The sequence below is a fragment of the Nothobranchius furzeri genome, chromosome 17, assembly GCF_043380555.1.
Source record: "Nothobranchius furzeri strain GRZ-AD chromosome 17, NfurGRZ-RIMD1, whole genome shotgun sequence".
NCBI classification, from domain to species: domain Eukaryota; kingdom Metazoa; phylum Chordata; class Actinopteri; order Cyprinodontiformes; family Nothobranchiidae; genus Nothobranchius; species Nothobranchius furzeri.
In genome coordinates this window covers 57,907,691-57,930,364 of record NC_091757.1, presented here as the reverse complement: position 1 = coordinate 57,930,364, position 22,674 = coordinate 57,907,691, and the positions used below count along the sequence as shown (strand labels likewise).

At 42.3% G+C, this 22,674-nt stretch overlaps 1 protein-coding gene across 2 annotated transcripts in view; it reads left to right on the top strand.

Annotated features, from left to right (window-relative positions):
* The first annotated feature begins 468 nt into the window (after window positions 1-468).
* The window catches only part of jak2b (Janus kinase 2b), a 32,216-nt gene continuing 10,010 nt past the window's right edge, over window positions 469-22,674 (top strand). Inside the window, exons 1-12 of one of the 2 annotated variants that reach the window (XM_015973239.3) lie at window positions 469-701; window positions 2,679-2,915; window positions 3,389-3,512; window positions 3,607-3,724; window positions 5,959-6,104; window positions 6,318-6,621; window positions 8,093-8,212; window positions 8,297-8,454; window positions 11,033-11,144; window positions 17,969-18,155; window positions 20,309-20,433; window positions 20,571-20,705. In XM_015973239.3, coding sequence (XP_015828725.3) covers window positions 2,684-2,915; window positions 3,389-3,512; window positions 3,607-3,724; window positions 5,959-6,104; window positions 6,318-6,621; window positions 8,093-8,212; window positions 8,297-8,454; window positions 11,033-11,144; window positions 17,969-18,155; window positions 20,309-20,433; window positions 20,571-20,705 — 1,761 coding nt within the window. In that variant the 5' untranslated portion in view covers window positions 469-701; window positions 2,679-2,683. The remainder of the gene's footprint in view (window positions 702-2,678; window positions 2,916-3,388; window positions 3,513-3,606; window positions 3,725-5,958; window positions 6,105-6,317; window positions 6,622-8,092; window positions 8,213-8,296; window positions 8,455-11,032; window positions 11,145-17,968; window positions 18,156-20,308; window positions 20,434-20,570; window positions 20,706-22,674) is intronic. The other variant, XM_015973240.3, reaches the window with a different exon arrangement.

The following is a 22,674-nucleotide window of genomic DNA, read 5'->3' as shown; positions in this document are numbered from 1 at the left end:
TGTAAGGTCTCGTTCCATGGGAGAAATTGCTTAAAGCAAAAAAAATTGACGGAAATTTGACGAAAAATTAAGAATGTAAACAATTCTTATGCATATAAATGAGCTTCAATGATTTTATAAAATAGCGCCTTTGCTACGCTGAAGGTGGCTAATGCTGACATTCCCGATGGTCTCCAAATGCAACACGGAGTGGTGGGAGGGAGCGGCTGCTGGCTTGTTGACTCAGTAGGAGCCTCGGCTACGCTGCAGCAGCTACAGGCATAGCTAGCACCCTGTAGTTCAAGCTGTTTGATCGACGCGATTTCAGTTATGTAGCTGAAGATTTATAAAGATGATAACCATTTCGGTTAATTTTAAGAAGATGCCTTCTTGTAAAAACCGGAATCGGGTCAGTTTTGAAGCTCTTTTGTTAGCCTGAGTTAGAAGACATAAAGGGCTTGAAGTTCCTTCGGAGTGAGGTGACTAATGCTGGGCTGACCAGACGTAGCTCGTGATGCTATGTAGTCAGCTAGCCAGCTGTGTAAAACATGGCAATGTTAATACTAATAGAAGCGTTAAGGCCGTAAACTAGTTCCAGCGTTAGTGACGAACGGTTTCCTGAAGCAGTCGTAACCAAACGGTCCTGCCTGGCTGTAGCGCTGCTGGCCTCGGACGTTAGCAGAAGGCTACCGAGCTGCACGGCTGGCTCGTCAGCTACCAGGGTGAGTGTTTACACTCGCTAGTACTTCCGTGGTAATATTTGTCCAGTTTATTCATAACGGTGTGCGACTCGAAAGCTTTAAAGTTGAGCTGGGTTGTGTGAAATTTGCATTTTTAATAAGCGCGGAGTGTGAAGTTACGTTCGAGGCTGCTAGCGATAAGTTGATCTCTCCATGGCCTTGATGGGTTTTGTGTATACTTGACCTGATGTGGTTTCAGCCTTTCACACTAAAGCTGGGGTCGAGCTTAAACCGGGTCTTATTGATGGCAGAGTCTAGAAAATACACTTAAATATTAAACTCGAGTCTTTAGTCTTTTGTAGAAAAACTTATTTCCCAACACATAAAAGCTAAACAACTTGAGGTTTGCACTGCCTCAGAGCCTTAAAGCAACTCTTGGTCCTCCGAGGAAATAATCGTGATCAAATTCATAATTGGATTACTAATACAGATGCATATTTTGTGAGCAACATTTTATTTAAGCAGTTTTTTAGGAAATATTTACTTTGATTTAATCACCTTCCCATCTCAAGTGATGAAGCTGGTCATTGAGGGCGTTTAAATTATAGCTGTTTAAACTGGGCTTAAGGGTTTAAATACTGAAGCTTTATAGGAAATATTTATGTTTGATGTTTTTAAAATCAAAAATGAAAGTTCCCGACATGCCTTGACTTCTGCCAGCATTTACATTTGCAGTACAAAGATGACGCTTTTATTTCATGATCAGTTTTTGCATTTTTCAAAAACTTTCTTCATTTAACAGCTCAGATGAGGCGTTTGGTCGTTACAACATCTGTTCTGGGGACTGTTTTTGTCCGTGTGCTCACCCACTAAATAATCTTTATTTTACATTTTTGTAAAAACACTGTTAGGAGGTCTTTTTTTTTCAAGCTTGGAGAAGTTTCAACTGGGCTATTTACCTGTCAGATTTCCCCCTAAATATTATAAGCTTTTTCAATAAACATTATTATATAAAAAAGGAAATTTATGTTAATCGTTGCAACCAGTTTATTTTCTACAGTGATTTTCACACATGCACCGCACTCCTGATATTCACTAAACTTCAACATGAAGCAGTTTGAGATTTTCCAGTCATCTAATTATCATTTCTGGTTAAATGTGTGCTAGAGCTCGTGTTAAATGTGTTCAATGTAAGGAGGACATTCAGATGCATTTTAGTATATTGAGATAAACATATCAAGGAGCCTCATCAGCCTCATTTATTTCCATTATTACACTTTGCATCTTTTACTCCTCCTCTTGAGTTTTAAATCAACACTTGCTTTTGCTCTGCTGCTCAGATTTCTAGCAGGAAAGGTATGAAGCACAAGTGAGAACAATGGCTTGCAAAAGTCTGGCTTAAATTACCACGTTCTCCTGAAAATCTCACGTGTTAATGTGTGAAAATGGGCTTAAGTTCAGATGCATGTTTAGTGTTTTTGCATCTCAAGTAAAGAAGAACACAACTTTTGACGTGCATTTGGATCTCGACACGTTGGGAGCACAGACCGATCGGTTTGGTGCAGCAGAACATGATTGTAGGTTAGTTAGTTAGTTATTGTTGCTGTGTTCAGAAAGCGTCTGTGTCAATGCTTTGAATACTTGGATGGAAATGATCCCTTTGGTTGGAGCTGAGGCTTTCAGCAGTGACTTACAATGCTGCTGCTCCAAAGAGGAGCAGAGGAGATGTTTACGAGCAGCCTTTTTCATTCACACTGTATTAGATAAGAACACAGTGTGTTTAAAATCTATAAAAACAATAAACTTTAGGGGTAAACATTTCTGTTCTTTATTTAGAACAGCAACCATGTTTCATAACTGTCACTCATTAGATTTACAGATTTTATAACCTGGACAATAGTAGCTCTGTGCTGCAGCTTTATGCAACGCTGTGTGTCTCTTCATGCTTGCACCCCAGTCATGGAGGCAAGCTGCAGATATCCTTCCCGCTGCTGACGTTTTGCTCTTAATCGACTTCAGGGTGCATGTTGCTGATGGCCTCTCTGCCGGTTATGGACACCGTGACAGACTCGTGCCCTGCGGTGCACCAAAATGGGACTGCCCACCGGGAATCTCCGGACACAAGACAAGCTGCTCCCGTTTTCAGGCTTCATTTCTATCACAGCAACCAGGGAGCAGCTGACGGCAGCGTTTTGAGCTACCCACCTGGGGACTACGTGGCTGAGGAGCTGTGTATAGAAGCAGCAAAGGCATGCTGTGAGTACACCAGCCCTGCTCCTCCTCTGAGCCGTGTTGTAACGTTTCCTTACGCTTCTGCTGCCACAAAGTTATTTCCTCCAGGAAGTCCGTCAGCGGAACATTTGGTGTGGTTGTGGCTTTGTGTGTTCTTCCACCATCTGTCCTGACTTGAACGCTCTGCCTTGCTCTTCTTCTGTGGTAGAGGTGTGATCTTTGAGTCGCTATGAAAATGTGACACCACTAACAACAGCAGGCCACGCAGGGAGGAACTAGTCACCTGCATGTTTTGTGTTTCACGACAAACCAAAGCACACCTGACATTTTAGACTATCTTTACTGACTTTTTCCCTTCTCTTGGTACTAAAAACAGTTGTCTTGTCCAGGCCCGAGGCCAGGTTTATTAAAGTGTGGGCACTGGCCGTGTGGCTTGTTTTACTTCTCCTAACCTAATGTTGTAATAAACCCTTTATTTGTATATTTGTACACGTTAGGTATATCACCTCTGTACTGCAACCTCTTTGGCCTCTTTCGAGAGCGAGACCGCGTGTGGTTTTCCCCGAACCACATCTTCCGGCTTGATGAGTCTTCCTCTGAAGATGTGTTTTACAAAATACGGTATAGTTTATTTGTTTTACACGTATGTTCTTGTAAAGCCACACCCCTCAAAGTTAAATCTAATATCCCTGTGACTTTGATGTTTCTACCACAGCTACTACTTCCCTAACTGGTACAGTAGTGGAGCGTCCCGGGCTTCTCGGTATGGGGTCAAAAAAGGGTCAGAAAGTCCCGTCCTTGATGATAATGTAATGTCCTACCTATTTTCACAGGTAAGCACGTACTTGTGTGAACTCTAAATGTGGTTGAGACATCGTCTGCTTTTGTCTTAACGCGTTCCTAAAGCATCAAATCGGGTTTCTGCATCGGCAGAGTCTCTAAAACGTCCGTGTCTTTGACCTCAGTTGTGCTCTGCAAGGCCACCCTTGTCTGAAATAGTCGTTGCTTCCCGTCTTTGTCCGAGGCCGTTAAGACTTCTGCATAAAGGACATTTTCCTCCTACAGGAATAGCTCACTCGGGATGTTGGCACAGCTTTTTACCTGAGCTGGTGAAGCAGGAAGGACCCGAGTTTTAATGAAGGGTCAGGAAGTTCGGACACGATTAGCGGAATAGTTGGGTGGGACTCTGACCGTTTGCTGCTAACTACTCGCCGAGACAATTCTGGAATGAAATGTAATTATGCTCTATTATTTAGTCATGAAGGCTTTTAATGCAAAAGGAGAAATTTTCTATGATGCAACTGTTGAATATTTATTTCTTCTTTTTTATGCATCCCTTGCTTTCTGTGGTCAAGAGCCACGCTTCAGGATTGTTCTACAAGCATGGACTAGAACGTTTGTGTAGGACAAGTCTGGCATTATTTCATTATTACGGATGAATGGATAAGGTTGACCTCTGCGTGACCTACGGGATTATGTGGAATTGTATTTCTGGAACTCTGTCCCAAATGGCCTGGAAAATCCTGGAATGGAATAGATGTTAATTTTTTGTTTTCTCTTGGCAGCTTTAGTGTTTGTCTCTGGCTTTTAGGTCAAAGTACGTTATTGATGTGTGCAGTTTTTACTTGTAACACAGTTCCAACGATTTCATATCTGCAGGACACAAAAAGAGACTTGGACTTTAAAATGTAACCTTGCTTGACCCCCGAATAAAGAAAGGAGTAGGGATTGCCGGAGTGTGTCTGGTGTAGGTAGCTCTGCTCGGTAACGTCAGAAATCAGACCCGAGCTGACCTCTTGTTGAACTGAAGGATTGTGTGGATCTATGCCTTTAACACTAAACGGTGATGAAAGTCTTCTGGGGTGGGGGGTGGAGGTCCTTTTACGTCCTGTTGGGCGAGTACGCATGTTGAGCTTTATTAGGACGCGTGTGCGTGCTCAAGACCAACTGGAACAACGTTGAACTTCCATAAAATTCAGTTTTTTGAAAGAATTCAACAAATTTTCAGTTCAACATCTTGAATTTGTTTTTAATTGGATTACATCTTAAAAACGCGTATTTACCCCGTTTGTCTGTCAGAAGACGACTTTTTGCTGTGAGCTGGGTTTAAACTAATCAACCGGGTTGGGTTTAATTCCTTTCAGTCCGATTCAGAGCTAATAAAAGCAGGTGATATTTCTGTAAGCAGTTTACATTTACGCTTCCATCTAAAAGGAACGCTCGGTGGTGAAGCTAATCCTGAATGTTTCCAGTTTGAAAACAATTTTAATAAACATGTAATTCAGTTTTGCTGAAATGTTTTTAACCATTAATTTAAATAATCTGTTTGGGATTAAGTAATCCATCCATTTTCTTCCGCTTATCCGGAGTCGGGTCGTGGGGGCACTAGCCTGAGGCGAGAGGCCCAGACTTCCCTCTCCCCAGCCACTTGGGCCAGCTCCTCCGGGGGAATCCCAAGGCGTTCCCTGGCCAGGTGAGAGACATAGTCCCTCCAGCGTTTCCTGGGTCTACCTTTAGGTCTCCTCCCGGCTGGACGTGCCCGGAAAACCTCACCAGGGAGGCGTCCAGGAGGCCTCCTGACCAGACGGCCGAGCCACCTCAACCGGCTCCTGTTCAGATTTTTTTCCCACGAAGAATTTAAACCAATGCAAAAGAAAAATGGAGGGTAAGGTTCGGGTCTGGTCTGCCCAGTGTCCACGCCGTCTTATTAAAGTCAAACAAAAAGTTGCAAACCTGGCGTCACGTAGGCTGGCGGGAAGCCGTCGTTGGTTCGTTGTTTTCATCGTCCTGTAGGTCCGCGCGATGCTGCGGGCGCTTGTTCACAAGCATGTTCCAGTGAAAGTATGAAGAGGCATGCCATTAATTTACACGTAACGCCAGAAAGAGCTTCTCAAAGCAGCAAACAAGTCAACTTGTGCAGTTATATGAAAATAAAATTCTGTCTTTATTAGATAAATAAGAGTTTTTGCATTTTAAAATCAAACCTCCTCCCACCCTGAAACCAACGGCTTGTTGAAAAGATCACCGGCTCTAACAAGCGCTGTGCTGTTCCTCTTGCTTTTTGCAGTGGAGACACGATTTTGTTAATGGCTTTGCGAAGCTCTCCAGCTCTCACGAGACGCAGGAAGAGTGCCTCGGTCTGGCTGTTCTGGACATGACCAGAGCAGCTAAGGAGCAGAACATGTCCCCTCTGGATATCTACCACACTACAAGGTGCTTAAGACGGATGCTGCACGTTGGTTATCGTATGCCTTAGCTCCTATAATTTATGTCTCATACAAATGTCTATTTAAAAAAATGTATTTTATTTTGGAAATAAAAGGAAGCAGCCGTTTTCTCTTTCAGTTGTCAGAATGTCACAAAGTTTAGCTAAACTTGAAGCATCTTGATATAAGCTGACACAAAAATCTGCTTCCCCTCCTCCAGTTACAAGTCCTTCCTGCCGAAGGACATGAGGGCTCAGATCCAGGACTGCAGCTTCTTGACACGCAAGAGAATCCGTTTCCGCTTCAAGCGCTTCATCCAGCAGTTCAGCCAATGTCGGACCACGGTCCGGGATCTGAAGCTCAAGTACCTTATCAGCATTGAGTCATTGGAGAAAGCCTTTTACACAGAGACCTTCCAGGTCAGAGAGGCGTCCAGCGAGCCCTCTAGCGGTCAGCTTGTCATCCTGGTTGCAGCAGACACAGGAGTACAATGGCGTCGAGAGAAACTGAAAGATTCCGGCGAGGTTTGTACGCAGCATGGAGGTTTTTGTGATCTGGTGATGTTGGAACAGGATAAAGAGCACAACAACGGGAGGCGCTTCTTCCTGAGTCACAGATGCATAAATGTTTAGGACAGCTTTCATCCAACAAAACACTCCTAAACGTTTCCATTTTCAGAATAAAAGCTCTAAATAACTTTAAGCTGTCTTCAGATGTAAACTCACATTTACCTTGTTGTAGCTTGAGGTGTCTAATGAAGCAGTCTGTCATTTCCATCCTCGTTTCTACGTAAGTTAGTAACCTTGTAATGACCACGGAGACACGAGTCTTTCTGAGAAAAGCTGGTATATCACGTCTCAGGTGCACCCCCTCCATGCCCCAACTCACGTCAGTGTCTGCAGTTTATGAACGTTGGTTAGGGTAAACGCTTAACCGTACAACACAAACTCAAGCTTCTGCTAGCCTGACCTACTGATAACACTAGCTTAAGCTACAACTAACGCTTGGTTTATGCTTGACGCGTTTACTTCCCGCTTGGTGATGCGGCTCGCGGATGGAACGCGCTTCACAACTCGCAGCGTTTATGGTTCATGCGGCTTGTGCGGTGAGCCAATATCCTCCCAAACTGTAGGGGGCAGCATGGAGCTCTACGGCATGCATCCAACACTACACCATAGTAGAAGTAGAAATGACTGTTTACAACATGGCATTCCAGCATTTTTAACAGCGTCCTCGTCTTTTCCGACAGTGCGAGCTATTTCTCTCCAAGAATTATTAACAACATGTTGATCACGGTGATCTCTGAGAGCTGAATCATACAAATGTCTGTATTTACCAACCTCTGCCATACTAGTTCTTGCCAGTCTGCCATGTTTTTCTGTGTCTGACCGTCTGCGTGGTTAGAAAATTACCTAGGTGCGCGGTGCGGAAAGTTTGGGCCGTGCGGAGGCGCGGTGGAGGGGCGTGGTTGTTAAATGGCGCAACTTTTCCGTACGGAGCCGTGCGAACCTCGCGGACGCGTCAAGCATAAACCAAGCTTAACGTCCTAGTTGGACGAGAGGAAAATGGCTCACGTTCCAGGATGTACTGGGAATATCCAGACTATGAATGAATGCCAGATAGATTCCCAGCTTGCAATCCTCGTCCTCTTTCTCCTTCTCCTGCAGCCCCAAACCCCCTTCCACTCACACACACAGTTCCTAGCTTCAGGCAGCATCATTAAGCCACGGGGGTAAAGCAGCCAGTCAGCAGACGGCTCATTGGCTGGGTGGGCGGTAAGAAGAGTCTTTCCGTTGTCAGGACTTTATTCTGGGTTAGGGTTAGGTCATTCATCGGGGCTTCCGCACCATTGGGAGCCCAAGAAAGTTGTGTATGCTATGCAGAAGCTCAAAGAGCAGCTTCCAGCTGTGAAAAATGACTTTCCGGTACCTTTTTGCATTTTTACATCTAAATACAAAGAAAGGATTTACTGTGATTTTTTTGCTGTTTGATCAGGAGCTGCAAACCTTGTGTGACTTTCCTGATGTCACTGACATCAGCATCAAACAGGTCAACAAAGAAGGTGCAGGAGAAAGCCGGTTGGTCACCATCAATAAGCAAGATGGCAAGATTCTGGTAACGCTACCTTTCCTAACATCTCAGTCACCATCTGGTATGAAATCAGGCTTGTGCTGATCGCGGCGTTCCTTTTGATTTCAGGAGCTGGAGTTCTCCAGCCACCTGGAAGCCCTCTCCTTCGTGTCTCTGATCGATGGCTACTATCGGCTGACGGCAGATGCACATCACTACCTTTGTAAAGAAGTGGCACCTCCCAGGCTCGTTGAGGCCATCGCTTGTCATTGCCACGGCCCCATTTCGTAAGTTTAATCCTTTTTTTGAGTCATTTGATTAAAACGTAAATAAGATAACACTGAATTCACCTGACTGGCTTCAGACCAGAGAAAATGGTCATTTGCTGTTAGGCTGTCTTCTATCTTGATGCTTCAGACACAGCTCCGTCTCAGAAAACTGTTTAAGCTTCAGTCATTCAGTTTTCAGCCACAAACACAGAATGACTTGTTCTGAAAGGATGTCGGCAGTTCCATAAAAAGATGTTTTGGTGTTTTTATGTTTGTTCTTGTAAATATGATTCATTACATATATTGTTTATTTTGTTCAAATGAAAGCAGATATAAACTTTCATTAGTTTTGTTTTTTAGTGACTGCGTCAGATGTGCACACAAGTGTAATTACAAGTGCATGAAAGGCTAGTTTACTAACGGAGTTGTAAATGGCTTCTTTGGTCATGTGACGGACGCATGAACAACCCGTCATATGTGTCGGTTTCCGTTATCGCCGTGCCCGCCTTCCTCTCAACTCTCTTTCGAGGATGTTAACCTCGTGTGTTTGAATCTGTTCGTTTTTCAAGGAGTGAGTCTCGCCGAGGCTGTCAGCACATTGCTGCAACATCCCATAATATAAGTATTAGTCATGTGGTGGCTGAATTAAAGCAGTGTCCTTCTCTATGGTAGTAGTTAAAAGACCTTTTAGTTGTACGGTTGGGTTTCTGGTCGATTTAACTGCAAACTTGTGTGGAAAAAATTGGAATGTTACCAGATGATATACAAAACTTGTTATATTATTAGATGTGTAATAGGGTTGTCACGGTAACCGGTGTAGCGGTAAACCCCGGTAAAAAAAGTTGACAATAATAATAACAGTCTTGTTTTTTAAAAACATATATTATCTCGGTGGATTAGAGTGGCTGCGGCGTAGGCGCGGTGACCCTTACCAGCCACCGTATCATCGGCTGAAGTTGCCGGCGGCACATGCGCACTTTGTTGTTTACAACCAAAACTTTCTTGAAGCTAAAGCTGAAATAATGGCTAAAGGAGGAGACGGCAGCACTCAGGACATTTATTATCCCTCAAAGAAGACAAAGTGGGAAGTACGGGCATCTTTTGGATATTTGAAGAATGCCGAGGGACAGCTGATAGAAGACGGCTATCCTGTTTGCAGCAGGTGCAGAAAAAGTGTCTGTGAAAGGCAGCAACGCTTCAAATCTCATGACACATCTGCGTGACCATCACCCACAACTCTACAGTCAACGCAAGGCAAGCTAACGTTAGCGTTTTAGCTAAAATGCGTGATCCGAGGATTTGGGTTGAGGGAGAATGCAACGAGTCGCTATATAAAGCAGCCGCAGCGCCGCTACCTGCATATAAACCGTGTCGCGGACACCGCCATGTTGAAATGACGCTATGCATTACGGGGCTCCCAGGGGCAGATAAGAGTTGGTCTCTCTCCGAGAATAATTATGAATTTAACAATGATTACTGCCTGATGACATTTTCCCACATCTGCAAAGCTCACTGGAAGGACACAAACCGAGGACAATACTTTCCTGATATAGGGTTTATTACTCAAGTAAGGGTAAAAAAGTATCTGATTAGAAGGCTACTTGAGTACTGAGTATCATCTGAGCTAATATTTTTAAAATGATGACATCAGACATAAAATAAGGAGTTATGGGCAAATATTGGTATTTTAAAGACTAAAGGGAAAAAATGTAAACAAATAAACAACATAATTACAAAATAACACATTTTAGGCAAAATTTAGACACAAACTGAGGACAATATTTCCTGACATACAGGGTTTATTTAGTTGTGTGAAAATGTAGCACGTTTAAAAAAATACCGCGATAATACCGAAAACCGTGGTAATTTTGGTCACAATAACCGTGAGGTTAAATTTCCACACCGTGACAACCCTAATGTGTAATGGTACATGTATTCAGAGGCTCACCAAGTTCCCTCACTGAACTGTAGCTGCGATGCACTTTAGTCAGCCGCAAAGCGGCTGGGTCCAATCAGCCAATCAGGTCCATGTAGGCTGGTGTCGGTACCGGACATCGGGTCTTTGGTAGAGCAGGAAGACTGGAAGTAAATGGTTGTGAAATTGGATTGTCTAGCCTTCAGAATCTCCCCTAATCCCCTTACCTTGCTGTATATCATGTTGCTTAGCAACTGTGGTGATGGCAAAAAGACGGTACAACCAAGCTTAGCACCACACAAGCTGCCTCTGTCTCTAACCAGACTTATCTTCTACTGCCGGAGACATTTTCAGCAGACAAGCTGGACATGTATCCTAAAAATAAATGTTGATGAAACTCTTACATCTTACTTGTTTTTAGGTATATTTTTATGTCATGTGAGGATATTTTATTGAAGAATTTACTGCAAGTGAAGTTTTTATTTTAACATAAGAAGATTTCTTTTTCCCTCTTTGTGCCGTCGCTGTAACAAACATGAACTGAAACAGGAAATTAAAACCAAATTACAACCCAATGAAGGTTTACACAACTCGTAATCGTCACTAAATGTCTCAAAAGCTATTCAAGTGTGTTATCGGGTAAAATATTTCTTTGAGTCCTCACTCCCCTTTTTCTTGTAGAATGGAGTTTGCTGTAAACCGGATACAGAAGTGTGGAAACAAGCGAGGGGTGTTCATCCTGAGATGCAGCCCAAAAGAGTTCAACAAGTATTGTTTAACCTTCCCAGTAGAGGTGAGTTTCCCTTCATGCTGCTCCGCTTGTGTCCACCTCACATTTACTTTAGGAGGGCTTTGCTTTTTATCAGTCGTACGGTTTGTCCCTGTATTGTCTTGCTCAGCTCAATTCAATTCAGTTTTATTTATAAAGCACCAAATCACGACAAGAGTCGTCTCAAGGCACTTCACATAATAAACATTCCAATTCAGGTCAGTTCATTAAGCCAATCAGAAATAATGTTTCCTATATAAGGAACCCAGCAAATTGCATCAAGTCACTGACTAGTGTCAGTGACTATACAGCAATCCTCATACTAAGCAAGCATGTAGCGACAATGGAGAGGAAAACTCCCTTTTAACAGGAAGAAACCTCCAGAGGATCCTGGCTCAGTATAAGCAGCCATCCTCCACGACTCACTGAGGATGGAGAAGACAGAGCAGACACACACACACACACACACACACACACACACACACACACACACACACACACACACACACACACACACACACACACGACAAAGTAATGTGTCTACAGTTATATTGTGATTTCTTAGTAAATATTCTATTTGGTGAGAGATTAACTTTATTGCATTTATCCTAGTGGATCTATAATTAAACGGGTAAACTAGTAGTAGCACATCCAACGTCTAAGAGAGTAAAAAGTTATTATCAGGAGAGGGAGAATGTATTAGTGGTTAGCAGCAGTGTGCTAGATGATGGCCCCCTCCATGAGGCCACCACAGCTCAGCAGAACATCTTTGTAGCTTCTTCTGGGGAGAAAAACACTTAGAGAGAAAATAAAGTTAACAGCTGAAATAGCAAGAAATAATACAGTTAAAGAGCAGATAGTAGAATAAAGTAGTAGAGTGTGAAAAGTGGTCAGTGTGTCCTCCTGCAGTCTAAGCCTATAGCAGCATAACTACAGAGATAACTCTGGATAATCTATCCTATTTAGAGGGTTAGGGTTAGGGTTAGGCAGGGTTGCCCTGCCTCCAACATGGAGGCATGTTGGAGGCAGGGCAAGGGAGAGCCGTCTTTACCGACTGTACACTCCACCTCCCTCTACTCCCCCACTTGTCCTGATTTAGGCTAACGTTACCCATAGGCCCTATCAAATGCAAATGTTTTAAGCCTATTCTTAAAAGTAGACAAAGTGTCTGCCTCACGGACTAAAGCTGGGAGCTGGTTCCACAGGAGAGGAGCCTGATAACTAAAAGATCTGCCTCCCATCCTAATTTTAGATATTCTGGGAACCACCAGTAGACCTGCAGTCTGAGAGCGAAGTGCTCGGTTAGGAACGTATGGAACAATCAGATCACTGATGTATGATGGAGCTTGATTATTAAGAGCTTTATATGTGAGAAGAAGGATCTTAAAATCTATTCTGAATTTAACAGGTAGCCAATGTAGGGAAGCTAAGCCAGGAGAGATATGATCTCTCTTTTTAATGCTCATCAGAACTCTAGCTGCAGCATTTTGGACAAGCTGAAGACTTTTAACTACATTCTGTGGACTTCCAGAGAGTAATGAATTACAGTAATCCAGTCTTGATGTAATAAATGCATGAACTAGTTTTTCAGCATCACTCCTGGAAAGGATGCTTCTAATCTTAGCAATATTCCGAAGGTGGAAAAAGGAAGTCCTACAAACCTGTTTAACCTGGGATTTGAATGACATGTCCTGGTCAAAGATAACACCAAGGTTCCTTACTTTGTTCTGGGAGATTAATGTAATGCCATTCAGGTCAGGCGATTGGCTAAGCAATTTCCTTTTCTGGATTTTTGGTCCAAAGATGAGAACTTCCGTCTTGTCTTGATTTAAAAGCAAAAAGTTTAGAGTCATCCAATTTTTTATGTCCTCAAGACAAGCCTGTAATCTACCCAACCGATTAGGTTCATCAGGGTTAATGGATAAATATAACTGAGTATCGTCAGCATAACAGTGGAAGTTTATCCCATGCTGTCTAATGATTTTACCAATTGGGAGCATATATATAGTAAAAAGAATTGGTCCAAGCACTGAACCCTGTGGTACTCCACAAGTAACCCTGGAGTATGAAGACGATTTGTCATGTACATTTACAAAATGAAATCTGTCAGACAGGTAGGATTTAAACCAGCCTAACACTGTTCCTTTGATCCCTACAACATGTTCAAGTCTTTCTAAAAGAACATTGTGATCAACTGTGTCAAAGGCAGCACTGAGATCTAACAAGACTAGAACAGACACAAGATTCTTATCTGAGGCCATGAGAATATCATTTGTAACTCTCACTAATGCAGTTTCAGTGCTGTGATACTCTCTAAAACCAGACTGAAATTCCTCAAACAGAGCATTAGTGTTTAAATGTTCACATACTTGGATGGCCACTATTTTCTCCAGGACTTTGGATAAAAATGGAAGGTTAGATATTGGTCTATAATTCATTGGGTCATCTGGATCCAGAGAAGGCTTCTTAAGTGAAGGTTTGATTACAGCAACCTTAAAATCCTGTGGTACATATCCATTTACTATGGGGCAGTAACCAAAGGAAATGCTTCTTTAAATAATTTGGTTGGGATTGGATCCAAAATGCAAGTTGAAGGTTTAGATGAAGCTAATATTTTTGATAACTCTGAAAGCTCAACTGGATCAAAACGGTTCAAGCACAGATGAGGTTCTACAGTCACCTCTGATGCTGCCTCACTTACTGAGGAAGAAAAAATCGCATTAGGGAGGATGCTAAAGATTTTGTTTCTAATAGAATTAATTTTACTTGTAAAAATCCCATGAAGTCATTGCTGCTGAGGGCTAAGGGAATAGATGGCTCAGAGCTATGATTCTGTGTAAGTTTAGCAACTGTACTGAAAAGAAATTTAGGATTATGCTTATTCTCCTCAATTAATGCTGAAAAATAAGCAGTTCTAGTTTGTCGAAGCTTATTTTTATAAAGCACAAGACTATTTTTCCAGGATAGGTAGGCCTCCTCATGGTGCGTAGAGCGCCATGTTCTCTCCAATTTCCTAGAGTTTTGTTTTAAGGCTCGTAAATGAGAGTTAAACCAGAGAGCCAACTTCCTGTCCCTAATTACCTTCTTTTTTTAAAGGGGCAACATCATCTAATGCCACACTTAAAGAGGAATTAACATGATGAACTAAGGCATCAATTTGTGAGGGGCTAGAACTGAAAATATTGCCCTCTGCTACGTTCCTCTGAGATGCTGAGGACAGTAAAGATGGAACAGTTGATTTAAAAGATGCAACAGCGTTGTCAGATAGAGACCGACTATAGTGAAATTTACTTTCATGTCTCGAGAACTCAGTTATAAAAAAACTCAAAGGTTATCAGAAAGTGGTCCGAGAGGACTGGATTATGTGGAAAGATTGTTATTTCCTCACACTCAATGCCATAAGTCAGCACAAGGTCCAATGTATGATGGCAGGAGTGGGTGGAGCTATGTATTCTTTGAGGAAAACCAATTGAGTCTAAGATATTACATTGAGGCTACATTGAGGCTATCATTTTCGATGTCCACATGAATATTAAAATCCCCCACTATAATGACCTTATCAGTATTTAGCACCAAACCAGATAAAAAATCAGAGATCGGATCCAAAAACTCAGAGTAAGGGCCTGGTGGACGACATAAAACTACAAACAAGAGTGGTTTTACAGTTTTGCAATCTGGATTAGGAAAACTAAGAATAAGATGTTCAAACGAACTGTAGCTATTAATCTGTAAGGGACTGATTAATACGTCCGAATGAAAAATGGTTGCTACTCCTCCTCCTCGCCCTGTACTTCAAGCAATATGATGATTTAAATCATTAGAAGGAGTCGACTCGTTTAAGCTAACATAGTCCTCTTGCTGCAGCCAGGATTCTGTGAGAGAGAGCAAAGAGATCTGATTATCACAAATCAAGTCATTAACTAACAAAGTCTTAGAAAAAATGGATCTAATGTTCAACAACCCACATTTAATTTTTCTAGTTTTCTGCTCAGTTGAATTTGTTCTAATATTTATGAGATTTCCATGATTTGCTTTATTAAGCCTGATATTTAATCTGTGTGGTTTTGGCCGTGGGCAGGACACTGTCTCTATGGGGTAGTGGGTGGGTAACAGTACAGAAGCTGCAGAGGGGTGGGTTAAACTACGTCTCTGCTTCCTGGTCTGGACCCTGGGTTGTCATGGAGGACTAATAAAACTGGCCATGTTCCTAGAAAGAAGAGCTGCTCCATCCAAAGAGGGATGGATGCCGTCTCTCCGCATCAGACCAGGTTTTCCCCAAAAAGTTTTCCAATTATCAATGTAGCCCACGTTGTTTTCAGGACACCACCTAGACAACCAGCGGTTGAAGGACAGCATGCGGCCAAACATGTCGTCACTGGTCCGATCAGGGAGGGGGCCAGAGAAAATTACGGAGTCCGACATTGTTTTGGCAAACTTACACACCGAAGCAACATTAATTTTAGTGACCTCCGATTGGCGTAACCGGGTGTCGTTACCGCCAGCGTGAATAACAATCTTACTGTATTTACGCTTATCCTTAGCCAGCAGTTTCAGGTAAGATTTAATGTCGCCCGCTCTGGCCCCAGGTAAACATTTAACTATGGTTGCTGGAGTCTCTAATGCCACGTTTCTGACTATGGAGCTGCCAATGATCAGAGTCGGCTTGTCAGTGGGTGCGTCACTGAGGGGGAGAAATCTATTAGAAACGTGGACGGGTTGGTGGTGGCCCACGGGCTGGGTTCTATGCTTCCTGCGTACCGTCACCCAGCCGGCCTGAGGTCCCAGCTGCTCGGGTTCTGCTGGAGGATCGCTACGGGGTGGTTCTGAGCTAGTTAGCCCCGCGCTAGCTAAGTAGCTACGGCTGTTTACGGGCTTTTCAACAGCGCGGAGCCGGGACTCCAACTCCTCCAAAGCTACAAAAATGCTACATTTATTACACGTACCATTATCACTAAAGGAGGCAGAGGAGTAACTAAACATCTGACACAGAGAGCAAGAGATAGGAGACGGAGAAGCAGAGACAGAAGTAGCCATAGCCGTGCTGAGGCTAAGCTAACTGGACGAGCAAACTGTTCAATACCAAATAAACTGCGTGCAAACTCAAATGGTTCCCTAAAAGCTAGGTGGAATAACAGAAAATGTGTGTTTTAGCTTGCTTTTGTGCTACAATAACTCAGAGATATCCTAGTACAGAGAAATTGAATCAGCTTTAGCGAGCCCCAAACACCAAACAGCTACACGTAGTGCAACACTGAAAACAGGAAACGCCTTACCGCCAGGTGCAGGATATGGTCAGTGTGTGGAAAATATGTTGATGGTGATGCCAGAACGTTTTAGCACATCAACAAGTTATGCAAGACTCTGCTGATTGAAGGACAAAGCAGAAAAATAGGACTTGTGCTATTTTTCTCTTCTGGTGTGCATGTCTCAGAAGCACGTGATGTTTAAAATGAAAGCTTTGAGACGAGTTCTCAGAGCCTCGAGCACTCTAAAGTTCTGTTTCTGTCTTACGTGTGTTTTTGTTATGTGTTACTTCCCAAAAACACTTACTTTCTTTTTCTCAAAAGAACAAAAAACTTTAAAAAATCACTGATTTCCACTAACTTGGTCTTTTGGACATGGAGGGTAGCATCAGCTAACATCCAGAACACAAGAAGAGCATGTTTGTTTTCTTTTTGTTGGTAGACTCATGTTTACCATGTCCAGCCTGCTTAACTTCCTGGTTTTGTTGTGAAATCGGTGTCATCAGAACATGCTGACATATAACATATTAACACAAGTTTTACAAACAACAAGAACTTCATATCAAAGATACTTTACTAATCCCAGAGGGAAATTAGAGTTTCAGGACACACAATTCTGAGATCAGACGTACATGGGCAAGACACATGACAAGAATTGGTGACTGTGGTCATTCGCAACCCGAGTCGCGCTACCTTAATAGAGATCAGAGGGTTACATGAGGATTGGTTCAGGTGGAGGAAAAAAGGCACTTCAGAGTTACCCTCCACCAGGAGGGCAGCTTTGCTCTGCAAAAAAACACCTCAGACAGAAATGCAACAGACTTCAGACAACACAACACACCAGATTCAGATAAGAACTTGTTTGGTGGGCCAGACAGATAATTTCCTCTCTGCCTTAGAGTTCTGTTGGTCATCAACCCCTCTAGATCCAATAATGGCGTAAATTCATCTATCCCGATCCGTGCTGATCCGTCAACTCTATCCTTGATGGCATCAACCTTCTCTGCCAGAGTCTGAAACTCGCCAAAGTTCCAAGCTTACGACTCCTCGACAATTATGTGTTTGTGCGTTCACAGCGCGGTGCAATCCATCCCCGAGCTCCGGGAAAGAGCCAATATTCCTCGACAGCTCGTTAATTTTCCGGTAAGCCAGGTAACCACTCAGGCCAAAAAGCAGGAAACCTGACACCAACACCACGAATATCCACACGTCTTCAGAATCCTCTACAGACAGCTGAGAGAGGCAAATCAGGTTCCACTGTTTCCAGAAGTCCATGATATACCCAACTGGCTCTGTCCCAGAGGGACCCCAGGGAGCCCCTTCTCCCGTTCTCATCGTTGAGAAAATCTTGTCAGTCGCATTAAGAGACCAACAATAATTTCCAGTTTACAGAAAAAATGCAGAAGCACCGTCCACCCAAAGATAAAGAGCCTTGGGATGAGATAGGAGAGGAGGGGAAAAGTGTCCGTACTCTCCAAGAGCCGGAAGAAGATGCTTTTCTTTTTCTTTAACTAGTTTGTTAAACCAACAACATTTCATCTGAAAATCAAATTACATGACGTGTGTGTGTGTGTGCGTGTGCGTGTGTGTGTGTGTGTGTGTTAGATGTATGATGCAATAGATTACAAGCATTGCCAGATCACCAGGTCTGCAGCGGATGAGTTTAACCTCTGTGGAACCAGAAGGAACTTCAGCACCATGCAGGAGCTACTCTGCTGCTACCAGAAGGAAACCGTGCGCTCTGATGGCATCATTTTCCAGTTCAGCAAGTGCTGTCCACCTCTACCCAAAGGTGAAATAAACTCAACTTTTTTCATGTCTCCGTCCCGCAGCGCTCCTCTGTGAGAGCGGGGGTGGGGGTGGGGGGGTTGCACACGTTCCGCTGTTGTTTCTCACCAGTATCAGCTGATGGAGGGCTCTAGTTTTGTTGCACCGTTAGTGTCAGCGGACATGGTAGGGTCGGGGAGGGGGGTGGGGCATGACGCTTAGCCTGGTGGGCCGCCAGGCTTATGAAGCGCTGGGGGAAACCCTGGGAGCCCTTATCCTAGTTTAGTTCCACTCTGTGACAGTAGGTGGCAACATGTGTCCTTTTGTGTTAGCTTTCCTGGTGTTAGCATTTAGCAACTCACCAATAGTAAATGAATGCTGGTGGGAGTGAGGCTGATGGATATATGAACAACAGCTGAAGGAATGGACATCAACACTGCTGCAACACTGTCCATTTGGTACGTAATGTGCTGTTTGGTGTCGCATGTCAGATCACACAGAGTCTTGTGATGGTAAAGTTATCAGAAGGTCTAGTAACTTCCTGAAGGGGGATACCCAGGCCGGTCAGAGCTCATATTGTGTAGAAGTGCATTTAAAAAGTCAGATTTCAGTCAGACTAAGGTGTATACTTGCATTTAAACTTTAGTTGCTGGAAAGCATTCATTTGGTTTTCTCTTATTGCATGTAAACGCCCTGGGTCAGTCAGGAACCGTCGTGATCCCATTTCCTTTTGAGCTTTCCTTTGTTTATTTTGGGACATTGCTTTTCTGAACTGTTATTCAGTCAGTGCGTTTACATGTGCATCTTGGTTGATCTATAGACTGGGATCTTATCCTAGTTTACTTGGACGTTAAAATATCAACTGTCAGATGAAGTTCCTTCCACTCCAATACAGCAGGTGGCGGCATGCGCTCTTTCTGTGTAAGCCGTCAAATTCCATTGTTTGGTTCTTTTCTAAACGCATCGTATTAAACATTTGTTTTTACTTTTTAATCTGACAGCATCTGTGCTCTGAGGAAGGCTCCAGTTAGCCAAAACGTATCTTCTCTTATTTATAAAGCACATTTCAAACACAGGTGTGCTTTACAAGTAACATGAAATGGCACAACAACAACAACAACCATGAGAACATAAAATATACACAAATAAAAGTATAATTTAGAGCTAAAAGGAAAAGACAGAATTGAGGTAGAGCACTTGCATCACAGATTACAGCGGAGACGATGCAGCATAAGAAACTTCATTCACAGGCTGATGAGGTCATGAGGGTTTTTGGTTTAGGGTTAAACAACTCTAGGGTTGGGGCAGATCTGAGGTCATGGGGAAGCTGACTCCATATGTGAGCAGCATGGTAACTAAAAGCATCTCCACCGTGTTTGGTTCTGACCCGAGGTTCTACCAGCTGATTGTTTCCTAAGGATCTCAGAGCCCTGTTGGGTGTGTATACAGGAATGAGATGGGACGTGTATTTTGGTCCCATGCCACTGAGTTATTTATAAACTAGTAGGAGCACTTTGGCATCTATTCTGTGGTTTACTGGTAACCAGTGTAGGGATCTAAGAACAGGAGTGATGTGCTCCGTTCTCTTAGTTCTTGTTAAGACTCCAGCAGCAGCGTTCTGAACAAGCTGCAGTTGCTTCACAGCGTTTTGGGGAAGACCAGTTAGGAGACCACTGCAGCAGTCGCCGGCCTGCCAGACTCTTCCTGTTTAATTCTGCAGAGAAAGGAAAAAACTATCACATCAGTTTCTGAATTAAACAGGAAGAGTGGCAGGCCAGGCTGTTGCAGCAGTAGCTGTTTACTTTGCTGTGTTCAGAAAAGAACCAAAAAACGATGTCGGGACTCTTTGGGTCAGCTTAGAGCAACACAAATGGTCAACAAATGCTGGCGTTTGCAAGGAGAGGAAGTTTAAACGGGACATGTGCAGTGGCTGGAGGAAAGGGCACCAGCGCTGCAGCACAGCTGATTTAGTACGTACTGTTTGTTGTTACACGTGTTACTTTGTGGCCGTGGTGTTATCAGAAAACCACTGCTGTAGTCTTCACTTCTGGAAGTGAGGAACAACAGATGAGTTTCTGGTGTAGGCTTTACTCCCATCACCACTTCTGATGATCTCTTTCCTGGTTTTTGTTAAACCAGGTTGGAAAATCGATCTTATTTTTTCCTTTCACCCAACAGAAAAGTCGTGCCTGCTCGTGTGCAGAAGCAACAAGGCTTCAGAAGTGCCTCTGTCTCCGTCACTTCAGCGACACGCCATTAGTCAGATGGTGTTTCACAAGATCAGGAAAGAAGATCTGGAGTTTGTAAGCTTTGCGTGCATCAGTGTTAGATTTACCTGCGTAAACATTCACCAGCAGAACATTTAAATGTACTTTTTTATTTAAGGGTCACATGTTTCATAAGTCACCTGATCTCTATGTAATCATGCTCTTGTCTTCAGATGGAGAGTCTCGGTCAGGGAACATTTACAAAGATCTTCAAAGGGGTACGGAAGGAGCTGGGAGACTATGGACAAATGCACCAAACAGAAGTTGTCATGAAGGTTCTGGATGTGGCTCACAGGAATTACTCTGAGGTCTGTGACTCTTCCCCAGTCAATCCAGCATTTTCATGCAAATGTTTTGGTTCTCTCAGAAAACTTGTTCTTTAAATGTCTGCTTCTGATTTTAGACCTTTCACTTTCATTTTACTCAAATTACATAAAAGGTTTTAATGAACCCTTAGTCAGAATGTGTGCAGCTGAAGTGGCATCACGACCTGCAGAGGAACTGGAGCACACCTTCGCTGCTCGTTTTTGTTTTGGTTGTGTTTTATTTCGTAGGTTGAAATGGTGTTTATGTTTGTTTATTTAGCAGACTTAAACATAAACATAGGTTGAAACTGTGAAATGCTATAAGCTGATGAATGAGTCCTCATCATGAACCCTGAGTGGCGTTGGTTCTGATGAGCAGCGTAAGCGTTAAAATATTCTATAAACGCTGACGAGGCAGATTTCTGTACCTTATGTGTGGCTCAGAAGGACGACGATAAGCACGACCTCATCGGTGACTCGGTGGCAGAATAAAAATCTCTTTCTTCATGCAGAAAAACAGATTTGATGATTTCCATGGGGGCAGGATGTCTGCGTGAAGAAGGTCTTTAGGATTTCCTGGCATGTCTGATGTTTCACTCATGATGTCACATCAAAGCTATAAAAAGGGCACCATCGTAATGTTTGTTGTGCGGGAATTTGGTTTTTTCAGACGATTTCAAATGAAAGATTCTCTAAAAATCCACAAGAAGCAAAGCGATTAGATTCTTATTTAACCTTCGCTTTGGCATATCAAGTGTCATTCATTAAAAGGGTCTTATGTTGGTGATGAAAGAGCGAATAGAAATCAGGATTTAAATGATTCTTTAGAAGTTAAAACAATTCAAGTTGATGCTCGATGTCATCAATCTGGATCCTTTTACTTAAAAAGGTAAAAATGATGATCTAACTGAACATGAATCCAGTTCGTTTGCATCTCTGACCCAGGAACATTCTTCTGGTCTTTGTTTACCGTTTGTTTTTGTTTACGGTTTGTCTTTGTTTACTGTTTGTCTTTGTTTACTGGTTGTTTTTGTTTAAGGTGTGTTTTTGTTTACGGTTTGATTTTGTTTACGGTTTGTCTTTGTTTACTGTTTGTCTTTGTTTACTGTTTGTTTTTGTTTACTGTTTGTTTTTGTTTAAGGTGTGTTTTTGTTTACAGTTTGTTTTTGTTTATGGTTTGTCTTTGTTTACTGTTTGTCTTTGTTTACTGTTTGCTTTTGTTTAAGGTGTGTTTTTGTTTACGGTTTGTTTTTGTTTACGGTTTGTTTTTGTTTACTGTTTGTTTTTGTTTACTGTTTGTTTTTGTTTAAGGTGTGTTTTTGTTTACAGTTTGTTTTTGTTTACTGTTTGTCTTTGTTTACTGTTTGTTTTTTGTTTACTGTTTGTTTTTTGTTTACAGTTTGTTTTTGTTTACGGTTTGTCTTTGTTTACTGTTTGTCTTTGTTTACTGTTTGTTTTTGTTTAAGGTGTGTTTTTGTTTACGGTTTGTTTTTGTTTACGGTTTGTTTTTGTTTACTGTTTGTTTTTGTTTACTGTTTGTTTTTGTTTACTGTTTGTTTTTGTTTAAGGTGTGTTTTTGTTTACCGTTTGTTTTTGTTTACGGTTTGTCTTTGTTTACTGTTTGTCTTTGTTTACTGTTTGTTTTTGTTTAAGGTGTGTTTTTGTTTACGGTTTGTTTTTGTTTACGGTTTGTTTTTGTTTACTGTTTGTTTTTGTTTACTGTTTGTTTTTGTTTACTGTTTGTTTTTGTTTAAGGTGTGTTTTTGTTTACAGTTTGTTTTTGTTTATGGTTTGTCTTTGTTTACTGTTTGTCTTTGTTTACTGTTTGCTTTTGTTTAAGGTGTGTTTTTGTTTACGGTTTGTTTTTGTTTACGGTTTGTTTTTGTTTACTGTTTGTTTTTGTTTACTGTTTGTTTTTGTTTACTGTTTGTTTTTGTTTAAGGTGTGTTTTTGTTTACAGTTTGTTTTTGTT